The sequence below is a fragment of the Lissotriton vulgaris genome, chromosome 9 (assembly GCF_964263255.1).
Source record: "Lissotriton vulgaris chromosome 9, aLisVul1.2, whole genome shotgun sequence".
Taxonomy (NCBI): Eukaryota; Metazoa; Chordata; class Amphibia; order Caudata; family Salamandridae; genus Lissotriton; species Lissotriton vulgaris.
The window spans coordinates 1,062,055,190-1,062,081,528 of NC_141697.1; the positions used below are offsets into that span (position 1 = coordinate 1,062,055,190).

Genomic DNA, 26,339 nt, shown 5'->3' on the forward strand with positions numbered 1-26,339 from the left:
AACCTCGCTCCATCCTGTCTCATTTCCTCTGCCTCTTTCTAATGTCACTCTCCGTTTCATCCCCTTCGAATTCTGGAGTTTTGCGCTTCTTTCTACAAGTCGCCTCACCGTAGCCTTTATTTAATTTTTTTTCATTTTTTCTTTCTCTCTAGTTCATCTCTCTTGGTCTCATTTTTATTTGACTCTTTCTGTTCCGGCCCACTTATGTCTGACTCTTTAACATCCCCGCCTCACACTGCTGCGCCGCCTCACACTGCTGCGCCGCCTCACACTGCCGGGCGCGTCTCACACTGCCGGGCGCGTCTCACACTGCCGGGCACGTTTCACACTGCCGGGCGCGTCTCACACTGCCGGGCGCCTCGCACAGCCGGGCGCCTCGCACTGCCGCCCGCCTCGCACTGCCGCACGCATCACTCTGGGTGCACCGCCGCATCACTCTGGGGGCACCGCCACATCACTCTGGGGGCACCGCCACATCACTCAGCCCAACCACATCATCACTCAGCACCACAACAGCACTGTCCTTGCTTGCTACCAACAAACATTGCCATAGCCAATAGGACTCGCATTAGGAAAGTGTAAGCTATTGGCTTTGTGAATAACAATGCTATTAATTTATATATTTTCAAAGCCAACACATATTAAAAAAAAATTGTCATTTACAATACCAATAGCTCACACTCCTAATGCGAGACCTATTGCATTGCAAATGCTTGTTTCCCTGTAGTGGTTGGTGAAATTGCAACATTCAGTAATGTAATGTCCATTACAGCTTCTCACAGTTCACATCCACAACTGGGTCCAGCCGAGAGTACTATCTTAAATGTTCAGAGAGCGGGTATACAGAGGTTGGCGAAATGAGCTTTTTGCTCTCCTTGATCCAACTCCTCCTTTTTGATTCATCTGCCCATGGATTCCTCACCTTGTGAATATCCCCTTGCGTCAGCAACATTTGGAAATTGTTTCGTAGCTTCGCGCCGACGTCATTGAGGCACGGCATCGCGCGCGACTCCGCTGACGTCACCGACACCATATTAGGCCCACACCGGCGTGATGACATCAGTTCCCTTTTTTCCGCGTCGTCGACGCTAACTGTTTTCTAGGGATCGTCCGTAGCTATTGCAGTAACCTTGTTACTTTGTTATTTAATTGCGTTTCATTGTCTTCTCTCTCGACATGTCTTCGAAGAAGACCGGGTTTAAAGCTTGTGGGGAATGTGGCAAAACCATGTCCATAACGGATCCACATGAATGCTGCGTATGGTGTCTTAGCTCCGACCATGACTTCGAAGACTGCCCGTCTTGTAAGAAGATGACACCAAAGGCCCTTCGGGAGAGAGAAACCAAGCTTCTTGTGGCAAAACTTAAAAGTCGAAAGGAGAAGAAAAGTTCGAGGTCGCGAACTCTGCGATAGAGGTCAAGGTCTCGTTCGAGGTCGCGCTCGGACTCTTCCTCGGCCCATGCTTCGAGATCTTCAAAGAAGAAACATAAGAGAACCCATGATTCCCGACGTCACTTGAGGAAGGACTCCGGTTCAAAGCCGAAGTCACAGGTGAAGCTGGTGGAGAAGGAAGTGGTGTCTTCGGCTTCGGAAGAGCAGGACGCCGAGGGTGAAGTGTCGCATGAGAATTCGCCAGGTTCACCGAGGCAGATACAAAATCCATCTCCGGTTCCGTCTCATCCTTCAGGTCGGGAGGATGAAGGTGAGGAGGAGGTGGTTGGTGAGGGAGAGGCTCCGTTGCCTGCGAGTCCGTCGACTCCGGTGCCCCAGCCCGAAGAGGAGGTCGACGTTGTATCGACTCTGAGCCCTCAAGAGCGGCCCGAGGGTTCGTACCCAGCCTTCCCGGCTCCAGGTCAGAAACCGATGCAATTCCTGAATGCTATGTTCGGAATATACTCCAGGGCTATGTACCCCACTGGGGCTCCTGCAGGTCCCTCTGGTCCCATGGCGTTTAGTCTGGGTGTTCCCCAGACCTATGCACCTGCCAGCGCCGCATTGGCATTTTCCGACGCCGGCGATTCCATTGACGCCGATTCCATTGACGCCGATTCCATCGACGCCGATTCCATCGACGCCGATTCCTTCAACTCCGATTCCTTCAACTCCGATGCCGAACCCTGAACGACCTCGTGTGGAACGAACTCGTCCGACGTCGGGATCGGCGCCGGCACCGGCTCTGACTGAGTCGACAGTGGATCCGTCGGCATCGTATATGAAGCACAGGTCAAGGCGTGAAGCCCAGAGGCTTATGGAGGAAGAAAGGTTTCGTGAGGAAGATATGGAAGAGGGTGAGTTGCAGGAGTCTGAGGACCCATTTGATGACCTGAGGGTGGCTAGTGGCCTGGAACTTTCTCCTTAGTGGGATATAGCCTCAGTGTTGGATGCACCCTCTAAGGATGTGGCTCCATACCATGTCGTGATAAGGAAGGCAGCAGACTTACTGAACATTACTCTGCCTACTGCTGAGTTTAAGTCAAATATTCTCACAGAGGTCCTCCATACACCATCTTCAGTGATTGAGCCAATGTTGCCATTTAATGATGACCTAGCAGAGCCAATTTTAGAAGTTTGGAAGAAACCTTTATCAGCTCCTGCAATATCTAGCGCTGTTGCCAAGCGATATAGAGTTCCTCCTAATGACCCGGAATTTTTGTCCACACACCCTCTGCCTGAGAGTTTGGTGGTGCAGGCTAGGCTGCCTGTTCCAAGAGATCAACGGGAGCTTTTCCACAGGTTCCAGCAGAAAAAGAGTCGAGGAAACAGGATCAGGCTGCTAAAAAGGTTTTCTCCTCCGCCAGCATGGCGTTTAAGTCCACAAACGCGACCTGCCTGATGGGGCATTATGGATACTGTAAAACAGTTGGTGCCAAAGATACCCGAGGATGATAGAAAAGACTTCCAGGAGGTAATCTCGGACACTCAGGCTGCAGCATGGCAGGTGATCCAGAGTGGTTTGGACATAGCAGACTCTGTGGCGAGGGTCATGGGCTCTTCGGTGGCTACGAGGAGAGCTGCATGGCTTAAATCATCTGAGTTTTCAACAGATGTCCAGTCTGCATTAATGGATCTACCATTCGACGGGTCTGGTTTGTTTGGCAAAAAGGCAGACGCTGCTTTAGAACGTTTTAAGGACAGCAGGGCGACAGCTAAGTCGTTGGGCCTTCAGACCAGGGGCACCGTGGGGAAACGCTTTAGAGGGTTTGGCAGATCTTCTTTTCGTTCCTACAAGTCAACTCAGCAGCAGCCGCAGCAGCAGCAAAACACACTGTATAAGGCATACAGGGGTAGATGGAGAGCTCGTCCCAGAGGTCGTCAAGTCGCCTCCTCCTCCTCTTCATCTTCATCCTCTTCCCCTTCCCAGCCCCCTGCCAACGCAGCAAAGCAGCCCTAGATCCGCCATTCCGGATCATGCGGGCCCAGTGGGGGGGTCGGCTTACCCATTTCCTACGAGATTGGGAATTGATTACATCGGATCTTTGGGTTCTCAATCTTGTGGAGAATGGGTATGCTCTTCCCTTTCGGGAGTTTCCCCCAAATTACCCTCCTTGCCAGGGTTATTATTCGGAGGACCACCTGCTTCTCCTGCAGGAAGAAGTCCTGGCGCTGTTCAGAAAAGGTGCGATAGAGGTGGTTCCGGAGTAGGAAAGGGGTCAGGGATGCTACTCCCGGTATTTTCTGATCCCCCAAGAAGGATGGCAGGCTTCGGCCAATCCTGGATCTCAGGATCTTGAACTTGTACCTGAAGCAGGAGACGTTCAAGATGCTCACCCTTGCTCAGGTTCTTCAGGCACTGATGGAAGAAGACTGGATGGTGTCAATCGATTTGCAGGATGCATATTTTCATATTCCCATCTTGAAGTCGCACAGAAAGTATCTCCGTTTCACGCTTGGGTCACAACACTACCAGTTTACGGTCCTTCCGCTTGGTCTTACTACTGCGCCTCGAGTCTTCACCAAGGTGATGGCAGTGGTGGCAGCACATCTCAGGAGGTCGGGGATACCTGTATTCCCGTATCTGGGCGACTGGCTGATCAAGGCAGAGTCGGCGGAGAAGGTGCTCCATCACCTGCAGGAGACAACTCAGTTGTTGCACAGGTTGGGTTTTTCGATAAATGTACCCTAATCTCACCTGGTGCCCTCCCAGCGCAACCTGTTCATAGGTGCGGTACTGGACACTACTGTATGCCATGCATTCCCTCCTCCTCAAAGGATTTGCGACATACAGGAAATGATTCATTTGTTTTTCAATGGAGCGGTCGTTCCAGTCCTGAAGGTCCCTCGCTTGCTCGATCTGATGGCTTCTTGCATTCTGCTGGTCAACCATGCACGCTGGCACATGAGGGCACTCCAGTGGTACCTCCACAACGGAGATCTCAGGGAGTCAGTGAGGATCTCCAGAGAAACTGTAGCGGATCTGACTTGGTGGAGTGTGGAAGGCAATCTGTCACAAGGAAAGCCTTTTGATCTACCTCCATCTGTGGCCCCAGTGATAATGGATGCATCCACTCTAGGGTGGCGTGCTCCTCTGGGGGATCTGGAGATAAAAGGTCTTTAGTCTCCAGAGGAAAGGTTGCTTCACATCAACCTTCTAGAGTTGCGGGCGATACGTCTGGCACTCAAGGCCTTCCTCCCTTCCCTTCGCGGTCAGTCAGTTCAAGTCCTGACGGACAACACGACCGCGATGTGGTATGTCAACAAGCAGGGAGGAGTAGGGTCGCAGTGTCTATGCAGAGAGGCTCTGAGTCTCTGGTCCTGGGTTCAGGACCAACGGATTTGTCTAATGGCAAATCATCTGGCCGGAGTTCTGAACGTACGTGCAGACAGTCTCAGTCGGCAGTTCTCAGCCGACCACGAGTGGAGGCTCCATCCAGAGGTAGTTCTTCAGGTGTTTCGGACTTGGGGAACTCCTGGTGGATCTGTTCGCCACTCACGAGAATGCTCACTGCCCGTCATTCTGCAGCCTCCAGTTTCCGATGCAGGGAGCCTTAGGGGACGCGTTTCAGTTAAGTTGGGACTCACAACTCCTTTTCGCGTTTCCTCCCATACCCTTGATTCCTCAAGTTCTGAGGAAGATTCGCCAAGACCGGGCCCAAGTTATATTGATCGCCCCGAATTGGCCAAGAAGGGTGTGGTACACAGATCTTCTCCACCTCTCCTTGTGCCCGCCGCTTCGTCTCCCTCACAGAGTAGATCTCCTCTCCCAGATGGAGGGGCAGGTTCTACACCCCCACCTCCAGACCTTACACCTTAATGCCTGGAGATTGAACGGGGCAACCCGAGTTCCTTTTCTCTCCCACATGATGTGGTGGATGTCATTTTGTCAGCCAGGCGTGACTCCTCTAAGTCAATTTATTCCGATAGATGGTCTAAGTTTGTTGCTTGGTGTGGGGAGAAGTCCATTGACCCTTTAAGGGCTTGTTTGTCCAGTATTCTTCAATTTGCTCTTTCCTTGGCCCAGCAGGGTTTTGCGGTGGCAACTATTAAGGGTTATTTGTCGGCTTTCCTTTGTTTGCCGGACCAGCCCTCTTTGTTTAAGTCACCTATCGTTTTACAGTTCATTAAGGGCCTTACCAATAAATTTCCTCCTATTCCTTTTATTGTGCCTCAGTGGGACTTGAACCTGTACTTACTTTCCTGATGGGCTCGCTCTTTTAGCTGTTACACAAGTGTCCCTTGAGGCTTTTGTCTTTCAAGACTGTTTTTCTGGTAGCAATTACCTCGGCAAGGAGGGTAAGAGAGCTTCAAGCTCTTAGTTCAAAGCTTCTGTTTTTATCCATTCATGCTGATCGAATGGTTCTCAGGACCAGGGCTGCTTTTTAGCCGAAGGTGGTAACTCCTTTCCACCTGGGGCAGTCCATTACCCTCCTTACCTTTTATCCTCCCCCTCACCCTTCCAAGGAGGAGGAGAGACTTCACCGCCTGGACCCTGAGAGGGCTGTGAGCTTTTTCCTGGACAGGACAAGAGAGTTCAGGTCGGATGACCAGCTGTTCGTTGGATTTGCTTGCTGCAGGAAGGGGAAGGCTGTGCTCAAGCGCCCGCTCTCAAGATGGATAATTTTATGCATCAAGATCTGCTACTCCCTGACGGGTAAGGAACCTCCAGAGGGTATAAGGGCTCATTCTACCAGAGCCAAGTCTGCTCTTTCTAGAGGTGTGCCTGTAGAGTACATTTGCAGAGCCGCGACTTGGGCCTCCCTCCACACTTTCGCGAAGCATTACTGCTTGGATTCCGAGGTGAGGAGGGACGGCCACTTTGCGCGCTCTGTCCTCCAAGATTTCTTGGTATAGCAGAGTGGACACCCTCCGGTAGTGGGGACTGCTGTGGGAATCTATTCACCAGGTGAGGAATCCACTGGCAGATGTATCTATCAGAAGAGCAAGTTACTTACCTTCGGTAACGCTTTTTCTGGTAGATACAGTATCTGCCTGTGGATTCCTCACTGACCCACCCGCCTCCCCGTTGCCCACTCTTCTATGCCTGAGTAATTATAATGTAATGTGTGTGTATGTATGTATATATATATATATATATATATATATATATATATATATATATATGTATGTATATATGTATATATATATATATATATTATATAATTATATTCATAATCATAATCCAAGGAAAAGTTTTATTTAATGTTTTCCTGCATTGGCTTCACACTGTGTGTGTATTATCTTGGTATTTGTGTACTGTGTATACCCTTGACCCGGTCACTTTACTACCGCACGGCCCCCCTGTGCCTGGATTCTGCCTGCAGCTGCCCGCTTGGCCCTCTTGCTGCCGCCTCTCCTTAGGGCCTCTGCTCCCCAGGCTTGTCATCGCTCCCCAGGCTTGCCCTCGCTCCCCAGGCTTGCCCAGGCTTGCCCTCGCTCTCCCCCGCTCCGCTTTCCCGCTCTTTCCAACCTCCCCTCTGCTGCTCTCCTGCGGCCCCACCCCCTTCTCCTGTCTCCCGCTCCCCATTCGCCGCCCCGCTCCCGCCTCCCAGCTGCTCCTCCCTCCCACTTCGCCACAAATGGCGGGGTACACGCAGCGGGCGCACCAAAGGCACGCCCTCTACGCCCGTCCGCGCCTGGACCGTGCCCAGCGCCAGAACTCCTGGACCCCTCCTGAGCCAGCCAACCCGACTGAGCTACGACGCCGCCACCCTCCACGCACTCAACACCGGCCGACATCCAGCCTGCTACCAAGCCACCCCGAAACGCACCCACGGAGCCTTCACCTGCCATGCCTGCTACTTCACCTGCACTCGGTCCTGCACCGCCGCCAGCCAAAACAGCCGCCAACAACAACCACCTCAAGTGCATCCTGCTCAACACCCGCTCCATCCACAGACACGCCGTCTAACTATGGGACCTCCTGGGCAAAACGGCACCAGACGTCACCTTCTTCACGGAAAACTGGATGAACGCCTCCTCAGCCCCCGACATCACCATTGCCATCCCGGACGGCTATAAGATCATCCGGAGGGACCGCGTCAACCAGACCGGAGGAGGCATCGCCATCTCCCCCAGAAACACTATCTGCATCACGACCAACACCGACGACACCCGCGCCACCGCAGAGCACCTGCACTTCCAGATTCACACCAACCCCAAGACCACCCTCAGAGGAACCCTCATCTACAGACTCCCGGGACCACGCTCACACTTCAGCGAGGCCATAGCAGACTTCATCAGCCCACTCGCCCTCACCTCCCCCAACTACATCCTCCTAGGAGACCTCAATTTCCACCTGGAGAACGACCAGGACAACAACACCACCGCCCTACTAGACAACCTCGCCAACCTCGGATTCAAGCAACTGGTCAACACCCCCACCCATTACGCCGGCCACACGCTCGACCCTGTCTTCTCCTCCAGCAACCACATCTCCTTCAGCCACACCACCGAGCTCCACTGGACCGACCACAGCTGCGTACACTTCAACTTCAACGACCCACCACCGACCTCAACAAACACCCCGAAGATGCTGGAGCAAGATCACCACCGACCAACTCACCAGCTCCTTGCGCCTAAACCCTCCCACCAACACCAAGGACCCCAACGAAGGAGCCCGCAACCTCACAGTGGATCACCGACTGCGCCGACACCCTCGCTCCACTGAAAAACCCTCCCAGCAACCTCAACAGCAAGAAAGCCGCGTGGTTCACCAACGATCTCAAAGACTCCAAGAAATCCTGCCGTGACCTCGAGAAAGCCTGGCGCCACAACCAGTCAACGGACAACATGACAGCCCTCAAACGCCACCCGCAAACACCACCAGCTGATCCGCACCACCAAAAGGTCATCCTTCAGAGAACAACTGGACAACAACACCCACAACAGCAAGGAACTCTTCAACGTCGTGAAAGAGCTCTCCAACCCCAACGCCAGCAACGACATTACGCCTTCTCAAGACCTCTGCAACTCTCTGCCACCTTTTTTCACCGTAAGATCGTCGACATACACGACCGCTTCGGCGCTCAGAACACGTAACCCACCACCGAACCTACACCCCCCCACCACCACCATGTGCGCCTGGACTCCGGTCAGCACGGAAGATCCCTGCCCACACCACATCTTCAACAAAGCCGACTCATCATCGCACCCAAACTTCGGGACATCATCAACAACTCCTTCATATCCGCCACCTTCCCGGAGAGCTGGAAATACGCAGAGATCAGCGCCCTCCTGAAGAAACCCACCGCAGACCCCTCAGACCTTAAGAACTTCCACCCCATCTCGCTCCTCCCTTTCCCTGCAAAAGTCATCGAGAAAACCGTCAATAAACAGCTGACAGCCTTCCTGGAGACGAACGGCTCCCTCGACCCATCGCAGTCCGGATTCTGAGCGAACCACAGCACCGAGACATCCCTCGTCGCGGCCACCAACGACATCCGGACCCTGCTGGACAACGGAGAAACCGCCGCCCTCATCCTGCTCGACCTTTCGGCTGCGTTCGACACTGTCTGCCACCGCACCCTGACAACCCGCCTCCGCCACGCTGGATCCAAGGAAAGGCCCTGGAATGGAACACCTCCTTCCTCTCAGAAAGAACCCAAAGAGTCCGTCTCCCGCCCTTCCTTGCAGAAGCCACCAAGATCATCTGCGGCGTACCTCAAGGCCCCCCGCTCAGCCCCACCCTCTTCAACGTCTACATGAGGACCCTCGCAGCCATCACACGCAAGCACACCCTCAACATCATCTCCTATGCCGACGATACCCAACTGATCCTCTCCCTCACCAACAACCCCACCTCCGCCAGAGCCAGCTTCCAGGACGGAATGAAAGACATCGCAGACTGGAAGAAGCTCAGCCGCCTGAAACTGAACTCAGACAAGACGGAAGTCCTCATCCTCGGCCCATCCATCTCTGCCTGGGACGACTCCTGGTGGCCCCCTGCTCTGGGCACCCCATCCAAGCCCACGGACCATGCACGCAACCTGGGCTTCATCCTTGACTCCTCCCTCACGTTGGCCAAGCAAGTTAACGCCGTTACCTCCTCCTCCTCCTTCAACACTCTCCGCATGCTCCGTAAAATCTTCCGCTGGATCCCAACTGGAAACAGGAAAGCGGTCACCCAGGCCCTCGTCACCAGCCGTCTGGACTACGGGAACGCCCTCTACGCTGGGACCACCGCCAAACTACAGAAAAGACTCAAGTGCATCCAGAACGCCTCAGCACGACTCGTCTTGGACATCCCCCGACACAGCCACATCTCCGCCCACCTGAGGGACCTGCACTGGCTCCCCGTCAGCAAAAGGATCCCGTTCAGACTCCTCATCCACGCACACAAGGCTCTCCACGACTTAGGACCCGAATACCTCAACAACCGGCTCACGTTCTACACGCCAACCCGCCAGCTCCGCTCCGCCAGCCTCGCCACCGACCCACGGAACCGCAGAACCACCACCGGAGGAAGATCCTTCACCTACCTGGCGGCTAAGACCTGGAACACCCTCCCCACCCACCTACGAATCACCCAGAACCATCTCTCCTTCAGGAAGCAACTCCAGACCTGGCTTTTCGAGCAGTAGCAGCCCCCCCCCCCCCCCCCTTCCCCCAGCGCCTTGAGACCCTAGCGGGTGAGTAGCGCGTTTTACAAATACTCTTGATTGTGTATATATCTACTGTCATCGGTCCGTCCGTGTGCCTCGAAGGCACGGAAAAAAGGGCGGAACTGATGTCATCACGCCGGCGTGGGCCTAATATGGTGTCGGTGACGTCAGCGGAATCGCGCGCGATGCCGTGCCTCCTCTATAACGTAGTCCACGTCGGCGCGAAGCTACGAAAGAATTTCCGAATGTTGCTGACGCAATGGGACATTCACAAGGTGAGGAATCCACAGGCAGATACTGTATCTACCAGAAAAAGCGTTTCCGAAAGTAAGTGACTTGTTCGTCTCCTCCTCATTCAACACTGACCCAGTCAAGTGGAGAATGCTTGTTGAAAACTGCACCTACTACCACCTCCACCCAGGATGCAGTCTTTCCAAAATGTATTACTCAATGTTTTTAAACGCTTTTATAATTGTTCAGGAACAGATTGTATTTCATTGCATTTGTGATGCTCATTTATTTAGAATTGTAATACATTTTTCTTTTTTCAGTCTCTCCAATTTTTATTAGAGTCCTGCAAAGTTCTTGTCATTGGGGCCGGAGGATTGGGATGTGAACTACTAAAAAATTTGGTAACTAGACCTAATTAATGTCTTCAAGCACAATTCATTGCATTGTAATATTTTGTTGCATGTTTTGTATTGTATTGTTCTAGTTATTAGAAATGCTACTTCGAAAGCAGCTGGATGTTTAATATTGATATTTCATGGACATAGCTCAGCATGTTTTTTGTGGTTCCAGAATTGTAAGTCTTCATAAACTAAGATTTATATAATAGTTTCTGCATTTCAGTATTACAACCTCTTAACTCTGGTACATTATGACAGTGTTTAGGGTTCATAGATCATATTGCCTTATACGGTTTTTCTCAAAATTATTTGAATGATGTGGGTATTAAAGACAAGCTGTAATTTAAAAGGGTTAGTAACCACGTGACTATCCCATTCAGATGAAACCTTTTTTCAGCACTTTTGACTCTGAAGAGCTTAGTTATTCACTAGTAAAAGAAAACCTAAAAAACTTTGCAAGGTGCCTCCAAACAGAGTGCAGTAACGATTGAATACTTGGATGCCTACTTGTGCAGCGTTCCTCTGACAGCCAGCAGTGTAATCTGCCTGAGATCTAGGCTTAGGAAGATGGTAGTCTCCAGCTAGCCAGCCCATGTATGAGGACCTGATGGGGACTAGTTGGATTTTCTCCATGGGCTAAAAATTGAATTTATTACTGCTCTGGCCACCCCAAGTTTTGAGCCACGTGGATGACCTCTTTGGCTGTTGTTGGTTGCGTTGTGCCTTCTGGGCACTGCAGCCATGGGAGTTTTATGGGGGAATGTCATTGAGAAGGTGGTCTTGACATCGGGTTAGGTGGTAACGGCAACAACAACAAAGTACGAAATATTGGCATGATAGGCATTAGTGTGCAAAGATCTTTGGCACTTAAGATGATGACACCGACTGAGGGAGTTGATCAACAAAGACACACCTTGCTTGAGTGCGTCCCTGCAGCCTTTCTCTTAGCTAATCACATTTTCCCCCGCTTACTCTAGGGGGCTAAATATTCCAATCAAAAAGTTGCCTTCCAAACATCTTGACAATATTTCAGTTCAGGAGGGACAATATGTAATTTTTCAGGGGATACTTGTGTACCTCCTATTTGGGTTTGGTTTCCAGAGTAGCGTGCTACTCACCTCATAGCTCTTAACACCGCATCCGGGTTAGCAAGCGCTAAATAAATGCAAACCTTTACCCTTTTCTATCCCTCCACTATCCTTCTCAATCCAAACAACAAACTAACATACCCACCGCTCAAATTACTTAACCCCTTCGAGGCTAATGACGAGCTGGGCTCGTCATGGCGCTTACCTGCCGTGCGCGGATGACAAGGCCAGCTCGTCATAAAATAATGTAAAACAATAAAACCCAGCGCAGGACGGGAAAACGCCTAGCAGCCATGGGGTTAATATTTCACAATTCACCACCAATCCTTTTATGGGTTATGTAGTAGCGTGCTACTCACCTAAAAAGTGCTTCAACACCTAGTCAGGGGTATTAAGCGCTATGTAAATGCAATTACAGTACATATCACATTCAAATTATAACAGTCCTGAACTTCTCACTAATGTAATGACGAAATCCGTTTCATCCCCACAGTTAATTATATGGGCCGGTGAATTTAACCTTACTTTACAATATGAACTATATATTATGGGAAGTGGGGCTAAAAAAGCAAAATCAGTCGAGAGCTTTGTTGCTTAATATTAATGCGCCAGTATGAACTATTAACCCTTTTGTGAATCTGTTGTCTTGTAGCCAGAGAATTCAGGTTTCATTCTGCTATATAGATCCTCATCTAGAATAGATTTTTGGCTGGGTACTAGGGATGTGGCAGGCTGGATTAGTTCCATTGCACATCTTCTAAGGGCGCTCACTGACCATTCCCCTGTCATTGCTTTCCCTCGTTGTACACACACATAGTATATGGAGCATATAGCCATTAGTCCTGCTTGACTTCACTAAGAGAGGAGATTATACACAAAACAAAATCTGTCGTACTTTGAAATAAATCAAAGATCTGTTGCCACTTATGCTCCACCGAGGAAGCTGTTTAAAACGTATGCAGGGTGAATGCCTTGCGAAGGGCTGCTTAATGTTTAAGTCGATTTGCAGTAGGTTGAGTACACTAGAAAAAAGGTATAACATCATTGGAACATGCCCACAACCTTTCAAAGACACCAGCCTCTTATTAGTCTAGCACTCCAAATTTGTCTGTGCCTCTGATTTTTCTTGTGCACGTTAGTGCATGTATGTTTTATAGTGCATATGTGGTAGTACATGCACTTGCTACAGAATGTAGTTTGGCGCAACCAAGCATATGATTTATGCACCTGGCTGTTTTTTTTTTTTTTTTTTTTAAAACAAATTTTATTGAATTTTCAGACCAGCATTACCATAAAACATCAATGCATATACAACCTCAATTGCCGTTTCCTTAGTGCAGCACATAAGAGGCCCCTCACAAAGGTGACTCATTCAGATGTATATATCCGCTTCATGGTTCAAAATATCTGCTACTAGGGCATTCATACGTTACATACTATCAGTAAGCTGTGCACTTTTGCTAGCTTTACAATATGCACCTGGCTATGTTTTAGCAATATTTGGCTGATGTTGGCATTGCTCAGAAAAATGTTCAGTTTCTAAGCGTATAATAGCATTCTCCTTCATTAAATTGCAATATCTGTGCGAATGATTTAGTATACACCTATTACCTTCTCATTTACTATTACCTTTGGCTTCTAATGGCAATTGCAGCTGCATGATTGCAACATCTGTGCATATGATTGCGTATACACCTATTACCTTCTAATTTACAATTGCCTTTGGCATTTAATGACCATAGCAGCTGCAGGGCCTCAGCAACTGGGCATGTGGTGGCAGGAGCACCTGTGCTTACTCTTGCCAGTAGTTTTCAGATGAAAAGATATGGGCATTTTATGACCGTGACTAACGTGTGGCATCGCGTGACCCAATGGGTGAACACTTCTGGCATGGGCCTACATGCCGAACTTATAGATTACAATCTTAGCTATACAGCAAATGATTTCTGTACAAACAAGGATGAATGCGCCAGTGAGAAAAGGATGTAGAGATGAATTGAGCAGGTAAATATGACCAGAAGATGGAGGAGAGCAAGAGAGGGATCGAGATGTTTGGGTTGGGTCTTCGTCGGATGGGTATTCAGTCTACCTTCTGTCTATGAATTGGTAAAGGCAGGGTGTATGACAAGATTGCACCTGGGATGGAATTTCATGCTCATGACGGGTATCGGGAGAAGTTTGCATAGCTGGTGTGGTAGATATCCATTATGTGTGAACCTGCACACTTAAGAGGTCTGTTTCATGAATGGTTTCCTGGATGTGTGTTGTCTGTATATTCATAGGTCGCTGCATTCCTGTTATGTAAAGCGGTTCATCTGCTGCTTGTGGTCACTTGTCAGCTGACAACGAAACTTTCCAATCTCATCCTAGCATTCTCTTTTCCATACCATTGTCCTCACTGCACATCGGAGCTCTCCTATCGCAGTCACACTCTTTATGGCCCAGCTCACTCTGCCTCCACACAACCCTCCCTCCCAGTCTTTCTTCCAGTTTAAGCATTTCAAAAACAATACATTTTGTCATCCTATCTTTGAATTTTCTCTGCTGGTATTGGGTTGTTTCTTAGGTTCCTTAAGCTTCAAGTTGACTGCCTCCAACTCCTTGCTCCTTCTTTTGGAGCTGCCTTTTGCTTGTTTTCGAGATTTTAACATCGTATTGAGAACTATAAACTGTTTGCCGTTGTTCAGTTAAACTTCAACTTATTTTTCTATCTCTACGTTTTTGTTTTTGCAGGCATTATCTGGCTTCAGGCAAATCCATGTTATCGATATGGATACCATTGATGTTTCTAACTTAAACAGACAGTTCTTATTCAGGTATTTTTGTTTCTTCGCAGTAGAATCTCCGATTAGTACCGATGTGTTTTTAATGTGGCAACACTAGATTTCAAATAAAATGCCTCCAACCCACTAATCCTCCTAGGACATAATTTTACATTTCCTCTGGCTATGAGTGAAAAAATAAAGTTTTTTAAACTCTAGTAATTATAACCGCCGTCTGTCTGTCGGGCATAGGGACTTCACGTATTGTCACTGTGATCCAGGTACTGTATCAGACATGTTCCATGGCTGCCATATTTCCTTTTCATGTCACTGGTTACAAAGGGGGGGAAGCCCAAATGCTGAATGACAATAAAAAGAGGGGCCTGACACTTATTATATACAGGTAAATGTTTTGGAACATATGTGGATTTCTTTTTGAAAATGCAATGAAATTTCCCTTAAAACTTCGTTGGTAGTTGTGGTCCAACAAAACAGACAGATTATTTATTAATAGTAAAATATGCATTTAATTGTAGAAGCAGAACAGTAGGTTTGTCAGTTTTGTAAGGTGTAGCAAGAAATAACCTGCTTCTCAGTACAACCTCCTTTACAAAACCTTCCAGAATAGCATTGAAGTGTTTTTCATGATGGCTGAAAGATTCTCTGTCCTGCCATTGGTGTCCCAAGCTACATCCCCATACTCTGTTTTTCTAGGATCTAGTTAGTTTTTTTCTTAAAATAATACCCAATGATCAGAATTGAGATGGGTCTCTACATCTCTCTTGTTGAAGAGAAAATGCTTGTGATCAGATTAAGAGCATCCTCTCTACGTCGGCATTGTAGGTTTCAATGTAGGCCCCCCTGTAAGAGAGCCAAACAGCACAATTCAATAAGTATATGTTTACTTTTTTGGGTGGCACCATGCAGAGTTTTTGGACTTAAAGTGCACTTTTTGGTATGTTTTGGTACTTTAGGATAGTTCTTCTTTCATGCAGGAAAACCCTTCTCATGCTGGTCTTACCCCCATGTGAATTGGCCAGATTATCTCTAGTCATGCAGTCAGCTAGGTTGCCGTTTGGAACAATTGTGTTTCTCTATGTTGGTGGCCAAAGTCCTTGTTCCTGTCTTATAACATTCATTGTTTCAATGGCTTCATGCAAGCCAACATTATTTCAGAGTTTTTTGTTTTTTTAAGTTATTTGGCCATGAGCAAGGCTCACTCAGTAGAAAACTACAAAGGTCACCATTTTTACAGTAAGTAACCTTTATCGTGTCAGCAACTATGTCACATCAATTAAAAGAATATTTCCCATAAAATCCATGCATATAAGACAACTTAAAATAACTTCAGTTAATTATGACACATATTGGACGGTACAAGTGCATGGAACAAAATGTGAGTGCGGATTAAAAATGGCTACCAATAGAACAAGAAGAGAACATCAACTAGACTTTGAAATTAGGAGATAGTGGTCTCCAGGCTGAAAGACCGGACACTGCCATTCTTGTGCGCATTACTATAATAAATAAATATGAGAGGAACAATTTGGGACATCAGTCGATCAGAACACTTAATCACACTACAGCCTCAAACCGTGCTAATGCCACAATTAAAGCACAGATGCAAGTTAGAATCGGCAATCTGTAGAGCCAGAAAATGACAGCTATTCTTGCATGTAAAGGGGGAAGGACAACAAGGTAGGTGTCCAGCCAGGGCCGATCCTGAGCCTAATTGCTGATCACATTAATTAATATAATAAAGTGCAGAAGTCAATATCAGATACTCATCTTATGGGAATTCTGCCCCAGTTTAACGACATGGGTCCAAAGTTTGGGTCTTGTGTACAAGGATGAATGTCGCTTAGCATGCCGAAGTAAGTTAGACTTCCAGGAAATTGAAGATCCAACCCAGTGTGATTCAGTGATGCATTAGTTGTGTGGCCATGCTAGTTAGAAATAGCACAGGTTCCTTATACGTGTTTCTGACCTCTTTTTCTGACTGGGTGACCTACGCACTCTTGGTGGACTAATGTATGTAAGCTTTTCTATATGGTAATGCTGACATAATCCTGGCGGGATCAATTGCATCATAGCATGCTGTGACCGTTAATAACACAACTCCGGCTTTTGTCAGATCTTGTAGCCTTCCATGCAGCATGTAACTAGAATGCTACAGCCTGGTCAATTTCCATCCGGTCTGTAGCAGAAAATTAACGCATGCTTTCAGTTCCTCAGGTTATTTTGAAGACTGCAAATTGCTGTCTGTTTCAACACAATGTTTCCTCAAGAAAGTAGACCTAAAGTCCACTCAATTCAACTTCATTTCAGCTGTCTGTTTCTAGTCTGCAATGAAGTGGTGCTTTCTGTTGCCTAGTTAATGCTTTAAAGTGGCTACTGAGCTACAAAGGCACTTTGCAAATAATATAGCATAACCTAATAAACATAGGCAGCCAGATAAACCTGTATTGTATATTTTTGCAAAATACAACTAGCGTATGAAAGGGAAGGCAAACATGTTGATTTTGTTATTCTGTGTCAAAATTGGAAAAAGCGTCAGACCATCCAAGTCTTTGATGCAGCCATCCAATGATATGCTGCTTTTAAAAATCCTTCAGCTTGATCCTATATCCATTAATGTGCACTAATATTTTAGCATCACAATGTGAGCCTTTTGCACAGTTGAGTATATCAATTTGCTATGCAACTCGTCACCAGAGGAATCTCAGTCTGAGCGGTACTCTTTCCGTATCCACACTTTACATCCCTGATTCGTTGTTTGGGCCTGTTTCTAATTCTGCCATCACAGGTAGTCGGTAGAAGTGCTACAGCAGTGAAAAGTCTCGTTGGGCCTGGTAATCTCTAACTAGCCCATAATGCTAATTAAGGGATGGGGCCAAAGCCACGGTAATCATTGTGAATTCTATCTGAATAACCTGGCACCAGTATTATATCACCGGGCACATTCATGCTAGGTACATAAAGTTAGTCTGCCAGGTGGCATCAGACACATTCATTAATCCCTTCTAAACCAAAGATCCCCAATGTATTTGTGGAACAATAAAGTGTATGTTGGTATTTAATATGTATCAGCCTGTGGCCGCTCTTTAGGGAGATCTCTCTAGTCTGCGCACAGCAGTAATACCACTGTTCATTGGTGAACATAAATCTTCATCCCTATAGTTCTGGTGAGCACAGCTTTCGAACATCTTCCATTTTTCACAATGCAATATATGCTGGATTTATTTATTTATTTTATTTTTAAAGTTTTATATAGCGCGAACAAGATCTTTGCAGATATCAGAGCGCTTTACAGAAACAGTAGGTAGGATAATCAAGACTCTTGAATCAATATGAGATTCCGTAGACAGTGAGTTGCAAAAATAGGATATCAATCATACAAGAGTATACAGAGTAATAACAATCAAGAAACAATAATAATATGGAAGTAGTACAATGTCTAAACGGATAAGATCATAGCACCCCAGAGGGTGAGTTAACACAATGTTGAAAGCAGAGTAGTAGTCAGTAGTGGGTGCGTTGCAGGTAATTGAGGCACTCAAGTCCTAGTGTACAACCCAATAAACAAGTTGGAAATCAATAGTATAGCATCTGTGCAATGAATTAGATCCAGAAGCAGACAAACAATGGACTAACATAGATAAGTATTCAGACAGCCGATAATGTAAGAGCCAAATACTGTCATTGTTCCAGTATCAATAGTGTTCAGGTGTATTTAGCCATAAGGATGGCCTTCACCTCTTTCTTGAAGAGAATAGTGGACGGGATAAGCCTGGTTTCTGGCGGGAGTGCATTCCAGATCCTAGGTGCCATTCCAGAGAAGGAGCGTTTGTATGTTTTTTTCCTTCCGGAATCTCCGTGGTTTCAGGAGGAGAGTGTTTGTGCTTCTGTTGGATCTTGAGCCTCATGATATGGTCAGCTTATGAGAGAGGTAGTTGGGTGCCTTGTGGTGTACGGCCGAGTGTCATACAGGCAATTTTCAACTGAATTCTGGCTTCAATAGGCAGCCAGTTCAGGGCTTTTAAGTCAGGGGATATATGCGAATGTTTTCTTGAGCCAGTGATGAGTTTCGCAGCCGCGTTCAGGGAAGCTCTTAGGGGAGCCGTTGTTGTCAGGGGGAGCCCGCTGAGAGCCACAATTCCGTAGTCTATGCGAGGAATGACTAAGGCTTGTACCACAGTTTGGAAGTCCTTGGGTGGTAGGAAGGGTTTGAGTTTTCTCAGAGTGTTGATTTGGAAGTTGGCGCCTTTAGTTGCTATGCTAATATGCTGCTGCATGTCGAGATTGCAGTCCAGTGTGATGCCAAGGGATTTCGCTGAGTCCACGATGGTGGGCTGGACATTGAGTGCGGTTAGATGATTGAGCCAGGTTTGGGTGATGGCCTTTTTCGCAGGAGGAGAGATCAGAAGGAACTCCGTTTTCAGGGCATTTAGTTTGAGGTGATTGTCGGCCAGCCAAGCTTGGGTGTTTCTTAGTGTGGCATTCAACAGTTTGATGTCTTCAGGGGATAGACGCTTGAGGTAGAGCTGAGTGTCATCGGCGTACATATGGAAATGTACCTTAGAAGATTGAAGCAAGGTGGTGAGTGGTTCCATGACGAGGTTGAACAATGTGGGGGATAGGGAGGAACCTTGCGGGACGCCCAGTGTTACTGGCACAGGCGAGGACAGTGCGTTGTTGCTCTTGAACCTCTGAGACCGGTTGTGCAGAAAGGACGTGAACCATTTGAGAACCGTCCCAGATATGCCCATTCTGGTATTTAGGAGCTCCAGTAGATTCTCGTGTTTGACCGTATCAAATGCTGAAGAGAGGTCAAGAAGGATGAGGAGGCAAGACTCATTGCGATCAAGGATTTGGAGGGCATCATCCATTATGTGTGTCATGGCCGTTTCCGTGCTATGCTTTGCTCTGAATCTGGATTGGTGAGAGTTGAGGAGGTCAAACTGCTCAATGTGTTTTGTCAGTTGGGATTGTACGCATTTTTCTAACAGTTTTGCTAGAGTGGTGATAGGACGATAGTTGTTTAGGTCGGCCGGGTCAGCTGTGGGTTTCTTGAGTATAGGCGTGACTTGCCCAATCTTGAGGGAGTCTGGGATGAGCCCTTGTTGCAGTGAACAGTTGATGATTTTAGTCCAGAGTGGGATGAACAGGGGGGTGAGGACTTTAACAGCATTGGCAGGTAGGGGGTCTGTGTGATGATTGGCGGGTTTCAAGGTGACCAGCAGCTTGTGAATTGATTCTTTGGAATAGGTGTCGAAGGACGTCCATGAAGCGTTGTTTTTAGCATGAGTGTTAGTTATGCATATGAAGCCGGAGAATCGACTTACATCCTTGATGAGATCGCTTCTTATAGTGTCGTTCTTTTGCTTGAAGAAAGCAGAGAAGTCTTCGCAACTTGGGATAGCCTTTAAGTTGTTGGGTTGTGGAGGTTGCGTTTTGGTTTGGTTTTTGACTAACTCGAACTGTTTTTTTTGGTCGGTTTTTAGCTTGATCCAGCTGTTGGCTAAAGAATACTAATTTCGAGCGTTTGATTTTTCTGAAGTAAGCGTTTCTCTTTCTCTTAAGCGTTCTAAGGTTCAGTGCTGAGGGGTCCGATCTCCACGAGCGCTCAGCTAAGCGCATCACACGTCTGTCTTCATTGAGTCTGCCATCGTACCATGGGTTCAAGTTCTTGGTGGAGACTCTCTTCAATTGCAAGGGTGCGGCTTCATTGATTATTGTAGAGATGGAGTCTAGGTAGAGGTTGGTCAAAGAATGCACATCAGAGACGTCCGTCGGGGGAAGAAGGAGACTGCCTGTGTGGGCAGGCCAGGACTTTGGGTTAAGGTTCTTCAGGTCCCTCTTCCAAATCTTGGTTTTGGCAGGTTGCGCCGGGTTAAGTTTGACCTTTTCGTTGATGAAGAAGGTGATGATGTGGTGGTCTGACCAACCATGGATATTGTATGCTAGGGTTAAATGTGCTTAACTCTGGGATTCAGGGCGTTAAAGCAGTGATTCCCAAACTTTTTTGACACTCTGCTTCCCATTATGTTACATTGTTTTGGGTGGGTGGGTGTGCAGATGTAAGTCGGCCTTGGAAGTACTTCTATTTTTCTCCCTGAAAATATTTTAGGATGTAGCCGATGAAGATATTAGCATAGGTGTAACCAAATAAAAATATAACAGTTGCTTAGTAAAAAACTTTAATTGGTTACATCCGAAACAAAATAAGGCAAGGTCTGCAAATGGAATCATGTTGTCATACTGTTAGGGAGTTAAATGAAAACCCAGGACTGGAAGGTTGGTGTCTGCCAACAGGAAGCACCAAAGCTACACCACCAGCGGCACAGGGGGCAGCTGGGTGCAGGGTGCAAATGCAGTGCTGGGCTTCCAGTGCACTCCTATGGATATTCTTTTTTTTAAACAGGCTGCAGGCGTTGAATTGGAAGGTGCAGGCAGAAAACCAGCGACCACAGAGGTAAGTTTGGGGGTGGGAGGGGTTCACAGGGGCAACGCTGGTCAAGCTCCCCATGTGCTGCAAGTGCGGGGGTGCATTTGGCTGTCCCATTATTTTCTTACCGGACGGTTGCAGTAAGGGGACCCTTCGGATTCACAATGCAGGTGGTGGCGTGGAGGTCGAGAGTGGTCAGCCAATGCTGGATTCGATGTTAGGATTGCTGGGGGGATCTTCACTGGACCGGTGAGCCACCTGGACCCAGGCCATAGGCCTCTGGCGCAGAGTGGTCAGGTCTTACCATTTCAGATGCACAGAAGTCCTTGGAGTTGATTTCTTCTGGACAGGTCCACTGTCCACAGGAGATTGGAGTCTTTTTCAAAGGGCAGCAGCCCTGCAAGGGTTTTCTGAAGTCTCCGGCTGCAATATAGGTCGTCTTTTTGTTGCAGGTTCTTCAAAGCTGGAGATATGCCGGGAGCGCTGGGGCTAAAGCAGTTGTCTTCAGGCTTCTCTGCAGGGTCGGCTACAGGGATGTCTTCTTTCTTCTTAGGTCGTAACAGATCCAACTTCAAGGTATGTGGGAGCCTCCTAAACTCTAGATTTAGGAGGCATTTTAAGGGAATAACAGGTTGGGTCAATGGGAACCTCACCTGGGGTGACTACACCCTCTATTATCCCACTCTCCTGTGGAGGAGGGCTTAGTCCCAGTCCTGATTGGAGGGGTCTCCCCATCTTCAAAATGGCAGGGACTGAAAGATGTGCCTCACCTCGCCTTCCCCACCTTAGGGGTTGAGTTGACAGGGGCCCTATCCTCTTAAGTTTTCCCGCCCAAAGTGAGGGTGGAAACTGGGGGCTGCCATCTGCTGCTAGTAGCAGAGGCTGTGGGTCACATTACAAAGGTAACAGGCCTTTGAAGCTTCCCCTTTGAGCAATGACCCATCCTGGGCGAGGAGGTGTGACACCTCCCCCCCAAGATGTGCATTGTTTCTGGTCCCAGAGAGTGGTTGGAGCACTCTGGTTTCAGTGACACCATTGTGATGCTGGGGAACTTGAGTTGTCGAGTTTCCAGCCCATATACTCTCTATGGCTTCCCTGGCACTTAAAATATTAAGGAATAGATCCTAGTACTGAAGAAGCATATCTGCATGTGCAGATATGCCCACATCTGGGATATAGTGCACCCTGCCTTAGGGCTTGTAAGGCCTGCTAGAAGGCTGCCTATATCTTAGGCAGTGCTAGCTGGCATGACACACAAGCAGTGTGCCATGTTGACTTTGTCATTTTGTCTGCACAAGGCCATGCATGCTGCAGTGGCAGTCTGCATGGCCTAGGTGAGGAGTCCCTAGGGGACCCTCTTTAGTCCCAATGCCCTTGGTATCCAGGTACCATTTACTACGAACTTACAGGGGGCTGATGGGCCAATTCTGGAACCGTTTTTAGGGAAGAAGCGCTGGCTCAATGGACCTGGTTGGCAGGGGCCCTGTGCACTACAATCAAAACCACTTCAGTACCAGGCACAAAGTGGAGGCTAACCATGTCAAAAGAGGCACTTTATCACACCTAATATTGCACATAAGTGCACCAGACACTGTAGTACGATAAGTTATCCTTGGAATGCCCCAGCACATTGTGCCAAATCCACGGAAGTACACAACATCCTTGGAAGGGAAACCCTTACCTGACATTGGGTCTTTTCTCCCCAATACCAAGCCAACTCCAAATGTTACGCTACTAATGGAAAAGCAGTAAAGCTGTTTTTAAACCACTAAATATTCTTTTGGCCAAGTACGTTTTTAAGAGCAAGACCACCAACTGAGGCGCAAAGGCCATAACAATTTAGTACACAGTTTTTAGCACTCTTCTAGCGCTTTGTTAATTTCACCAGATGTACATTTTACTGTTTGATTGTTCCATGTTATTCCTCAACCCTAAGCAAGTTCATAGATTCAAATCACCCTACCCCCTTTCTCAAAATCTCTCTTGGGTGTTCCTAGCTATTAGCCTGATGGCTCAGGTGTTTTATGTTGATTCACATGACCATTTCGGGCAGCAAAGAAAAAGTATCTCCTGTGGAGCGATTCTCTAACAGTATGAATATGGATATTAACAACCAGGCACCACCTCATTGCCCATCCAGAGTATGCAACATTTCCTTTCCTTCGTATCCCTGGGGGGGGGGGGGGGGGGGGTAGTAGGGGTCATATTCTTCCTCTTAAGCAGACATATTGCTATTTTTCACCCATTCCCTCATAAAATACACCTCTCACAATAATATTTTTCAGTGCTTGTTAAATTGCACTTCTGCCGTCCATCACCACCCCCTTTTGTACCGAAGATTATGGGGCAGCACAAGGGGCTTGCTGAAGTGCCAATGAAGCTATTAATGGCCTCTCGCCAAGGTGCAGCAAACTTTTCAACCGCCTGTTTCTTTCCACCCCCTTCGCGGAGGAAATGGCAGATGCGAGTCCACAAGGACCAGGTTAATTAAGCAAAACTTGTTTCTAAGCCCTGTGACTGGGTGTTTTGTTCTATTTGCATTCAAATGGTTTTAGTGCATTTAAAAAAAATATTTATGTAAAAGGGATGGCTCTAAACTTTCACGTTCAGCTTCAACCCCCTCTCTCTGCAGCCAGCCCTCGAAATATTTACAGTCTCCTTGTTTGTTGTCAAAGTCGTCGTGCCCCTTTCTAGTTTGACACTGCACATTATGGAAAACCCTGCATTAAAGGATAAGCGTTTCTTTAGCAAATAATTAGTTAGCAATCTTTGCCGTTCACTTCAAATACAGGAATATATCTTACTGATGGATACTTCTAACCACAGATTCATCTTCTTTAGAATATTCCCAGGCTGGATCAGGAAGATTTCTCACCATAGCTACTGTATGATGGTGGATGGAGTTGTGTGGCTTCTCATCTACTCAGCCTTTTAAGTGACAACTGAAGCCAAACGTAAGCACTACCCCAGTTCACTGATGTCCATTACTTCCTTTCTGCACCTTCATACGCTAATCTTGAGGTAGCTCCTACTTCCTCTTGTCATTTGGCGTGCTTTTCCCTTCAAAATTCCTTCCAGTGTGCAAGGGAGCATGTCCTCTTCACCAACAATTACGTTTATCCCTTGTAAGGGCTGTCACAAACAAATGGCTGTGACAGATTCCTATGAGGTATGTCTCTGGTGTTTGGGTTGGACCATGACACCCACATCGTGACAGCAGTGTACCCTGATGCACCCGAAGGCGATCTGGGAATGCAAAGTCAAGATGTACTTTGCCGAGTAATGAAGGAAGTTGCGTAAGAGATGCTTCCACTCAGTCCTAAACCTGTTCCCACTTACAGGGCCCAGTCTTCGGTTAAGGAAAAAATACAAGACGTCCAAGCCCCACCACTGTCTATCTTAGAAATTGCAAGGCCGTCAAGGTGCCCCAGTGATCTCCATCCCAGTTCCCTGTAAAGGACCCGATTCTGTAGCTAATTCAAATGCATCCCAAACTCTGAGGTCAGTTAGTGATTCGCAATAGATTGAGGCATTTAAAGAGGCCATGCTCCACATCTTTGACACCCTTCCTCCTCTCTGGTGTGCCTGTGTCTCTCATGGATCCGCAGAGTCCTCCAGTCGGGTTACTGCCACGAGTCCAGCCTCCGCGATGACTGAGCCTCCTGATCTGCTTCGACTCTATGGCTGGTATCCTAATCAATGCCAGTACCTGCCACGTCAACACCAGTGATTTTCTGTCTTACTCGAGTCTGCCTTGACCTTGGCTGAAGACAGTTTCCTGTATAAATAGAACAACAAAGACCCTGCCTAGGTACTTCAAAGAGGTCCCCTAAGGGATCCACAACGATTATACACAGGGTGACATTAAACATGTATCCGAGCCATAGACATCAGAAAGCATAAGGTCAGTCCATATATTTTTTTATAAACATTTTTGTGTTTTTATTAGATCTGACATTTCATCAATGCGGGGCATTCAATAAATATATACAAGTGATTCTGTTGATAAAATTAATAGAAAGAACAATAAGTTCATCAATATTTCATAATAAAGAGTTCAACAATTACTAGTGTTTCACACACTCCCAGGCAACAAATGGGGGGAATCATCCACATACACTCATGTATCCAGGGAATCAATCAGTCACATTTACAATCATTTTTGCACTTCTCTCATGGATACACACGACAAAGCCTACACCATAAAGATGATATTTGGGGGTGCAAAGACTCGGGTGTAGGGTAAGAAGGCAGGAAGATGTAAGGAACTATAGTCCAGTGGGACTAAAGTACTGCCTTTCTTCGATGTAACGCCAACGAGCGTTTCGGTGTAGAGCACCTTCGTCAGGGCGGGCGGGTACAACCAGGGGAGGAGAAACAGTCTGTGGATAAAAAACATTTCTTAGTGTCACAAAACTATTTAATTTAATAAATGTTATTAACAATATGCTATATAATTGATTTTATAAATCAATCGATGGATGACTAGTTTCACAGTGGATGTCGAGGCTCTGAAAACATATAAATACACTCCCAGGATCATGCCTCTCACAATGGAGGAGCAAGCGGTCCAAAGATAGACCAGTGGTGAAGGTAAGAGAATCCACATTCAAAAAATTCAAAGCTTACTCAAACATTCTAGCACAGTTACTCCATACTACTCGTACACTAGAGAGCAATTGCTTGGGGATTAAGAATAGGTAAGTTCTGAGTATATCTTAGCACTATACTCAAGGATATACCAGGTTTTCGGATCAAGGAAGTCTGTAGGGCAATTCATTAAGGTTCAACCCGGCTGAAGATTAGAATAACCACCTGTTCCGATCTAGCTAGTCAATTCATATAAGGGGGTCACCTAGGCTAAGAGAATACTTACAGGTAACCAAGGCTCAAGGATGGATAAGGATAATAGAGCAAATCTTTCCAGGCGCAGTTATCTTCTTCAAGGTTCTAAAAATAAGACCTAACAGTCCATTTGGATCACTCTATACCCTCTGTTGTCATCGGGTTTCAAATTTCTGCTGAAAAGAAGTACCTGCAAAGACGAGGTCCTTAGCTGAGAAGGGGGTACATAGAGTTCAAATCTATCTTATTCAGGTAGGGGTCTTGATTCGCACATATGGAGGATTCTATGTAATGTCCGGCTTGGATCACCTTCATAGATGGATAAAGGGAGAAAGAGCTATGTCTTACAATTTTAAAATGGCTTAATTAGTCATATTCCATTTCACATTGTATCAGCTAGTCGCCTATTGGGGCGTAGGAAGATAACTTAAACGTTTTAGGGGATTAGAGTTGCATAACAGTTCAGGAGAGTATAGCTCCAGATTACTATATGGGGCATGATGTTAACCGATTTATCCTGATGTTTGGTA

General features: G+C 47.2%; 1 protein-coding gene across 5 annotated transcripts in view; it reads left to right on the forward strand.

Moving 5' to 3' along the window:
* UBA3 (ubiquitin like modifier activating enzyme 3) overlaps window positions 1-26,339 on the forward strand; it is a 220,298-nt gene that overhangs the window by 27,396 nt on the left and 166,563 nt on the right. For all 5 annotated transcript variants that reach the window (XM_086939034.1, XM_086939033.1, XM_086939036.1 and 2 more), the window contains exons 4-5: window positions 10,589-10,669; window positions 14,488-14,570. In XM_086939034.1, the coding sequence (XP_086795160.1) occupies window positions 10,589-10,669; window positions 14,488-14,570 (164 nt within the window). The remainder of the gene's footprint in view (window positions 1-10,588; window positions 10,670-14,487; window positions 14,571-26,339) is intronic.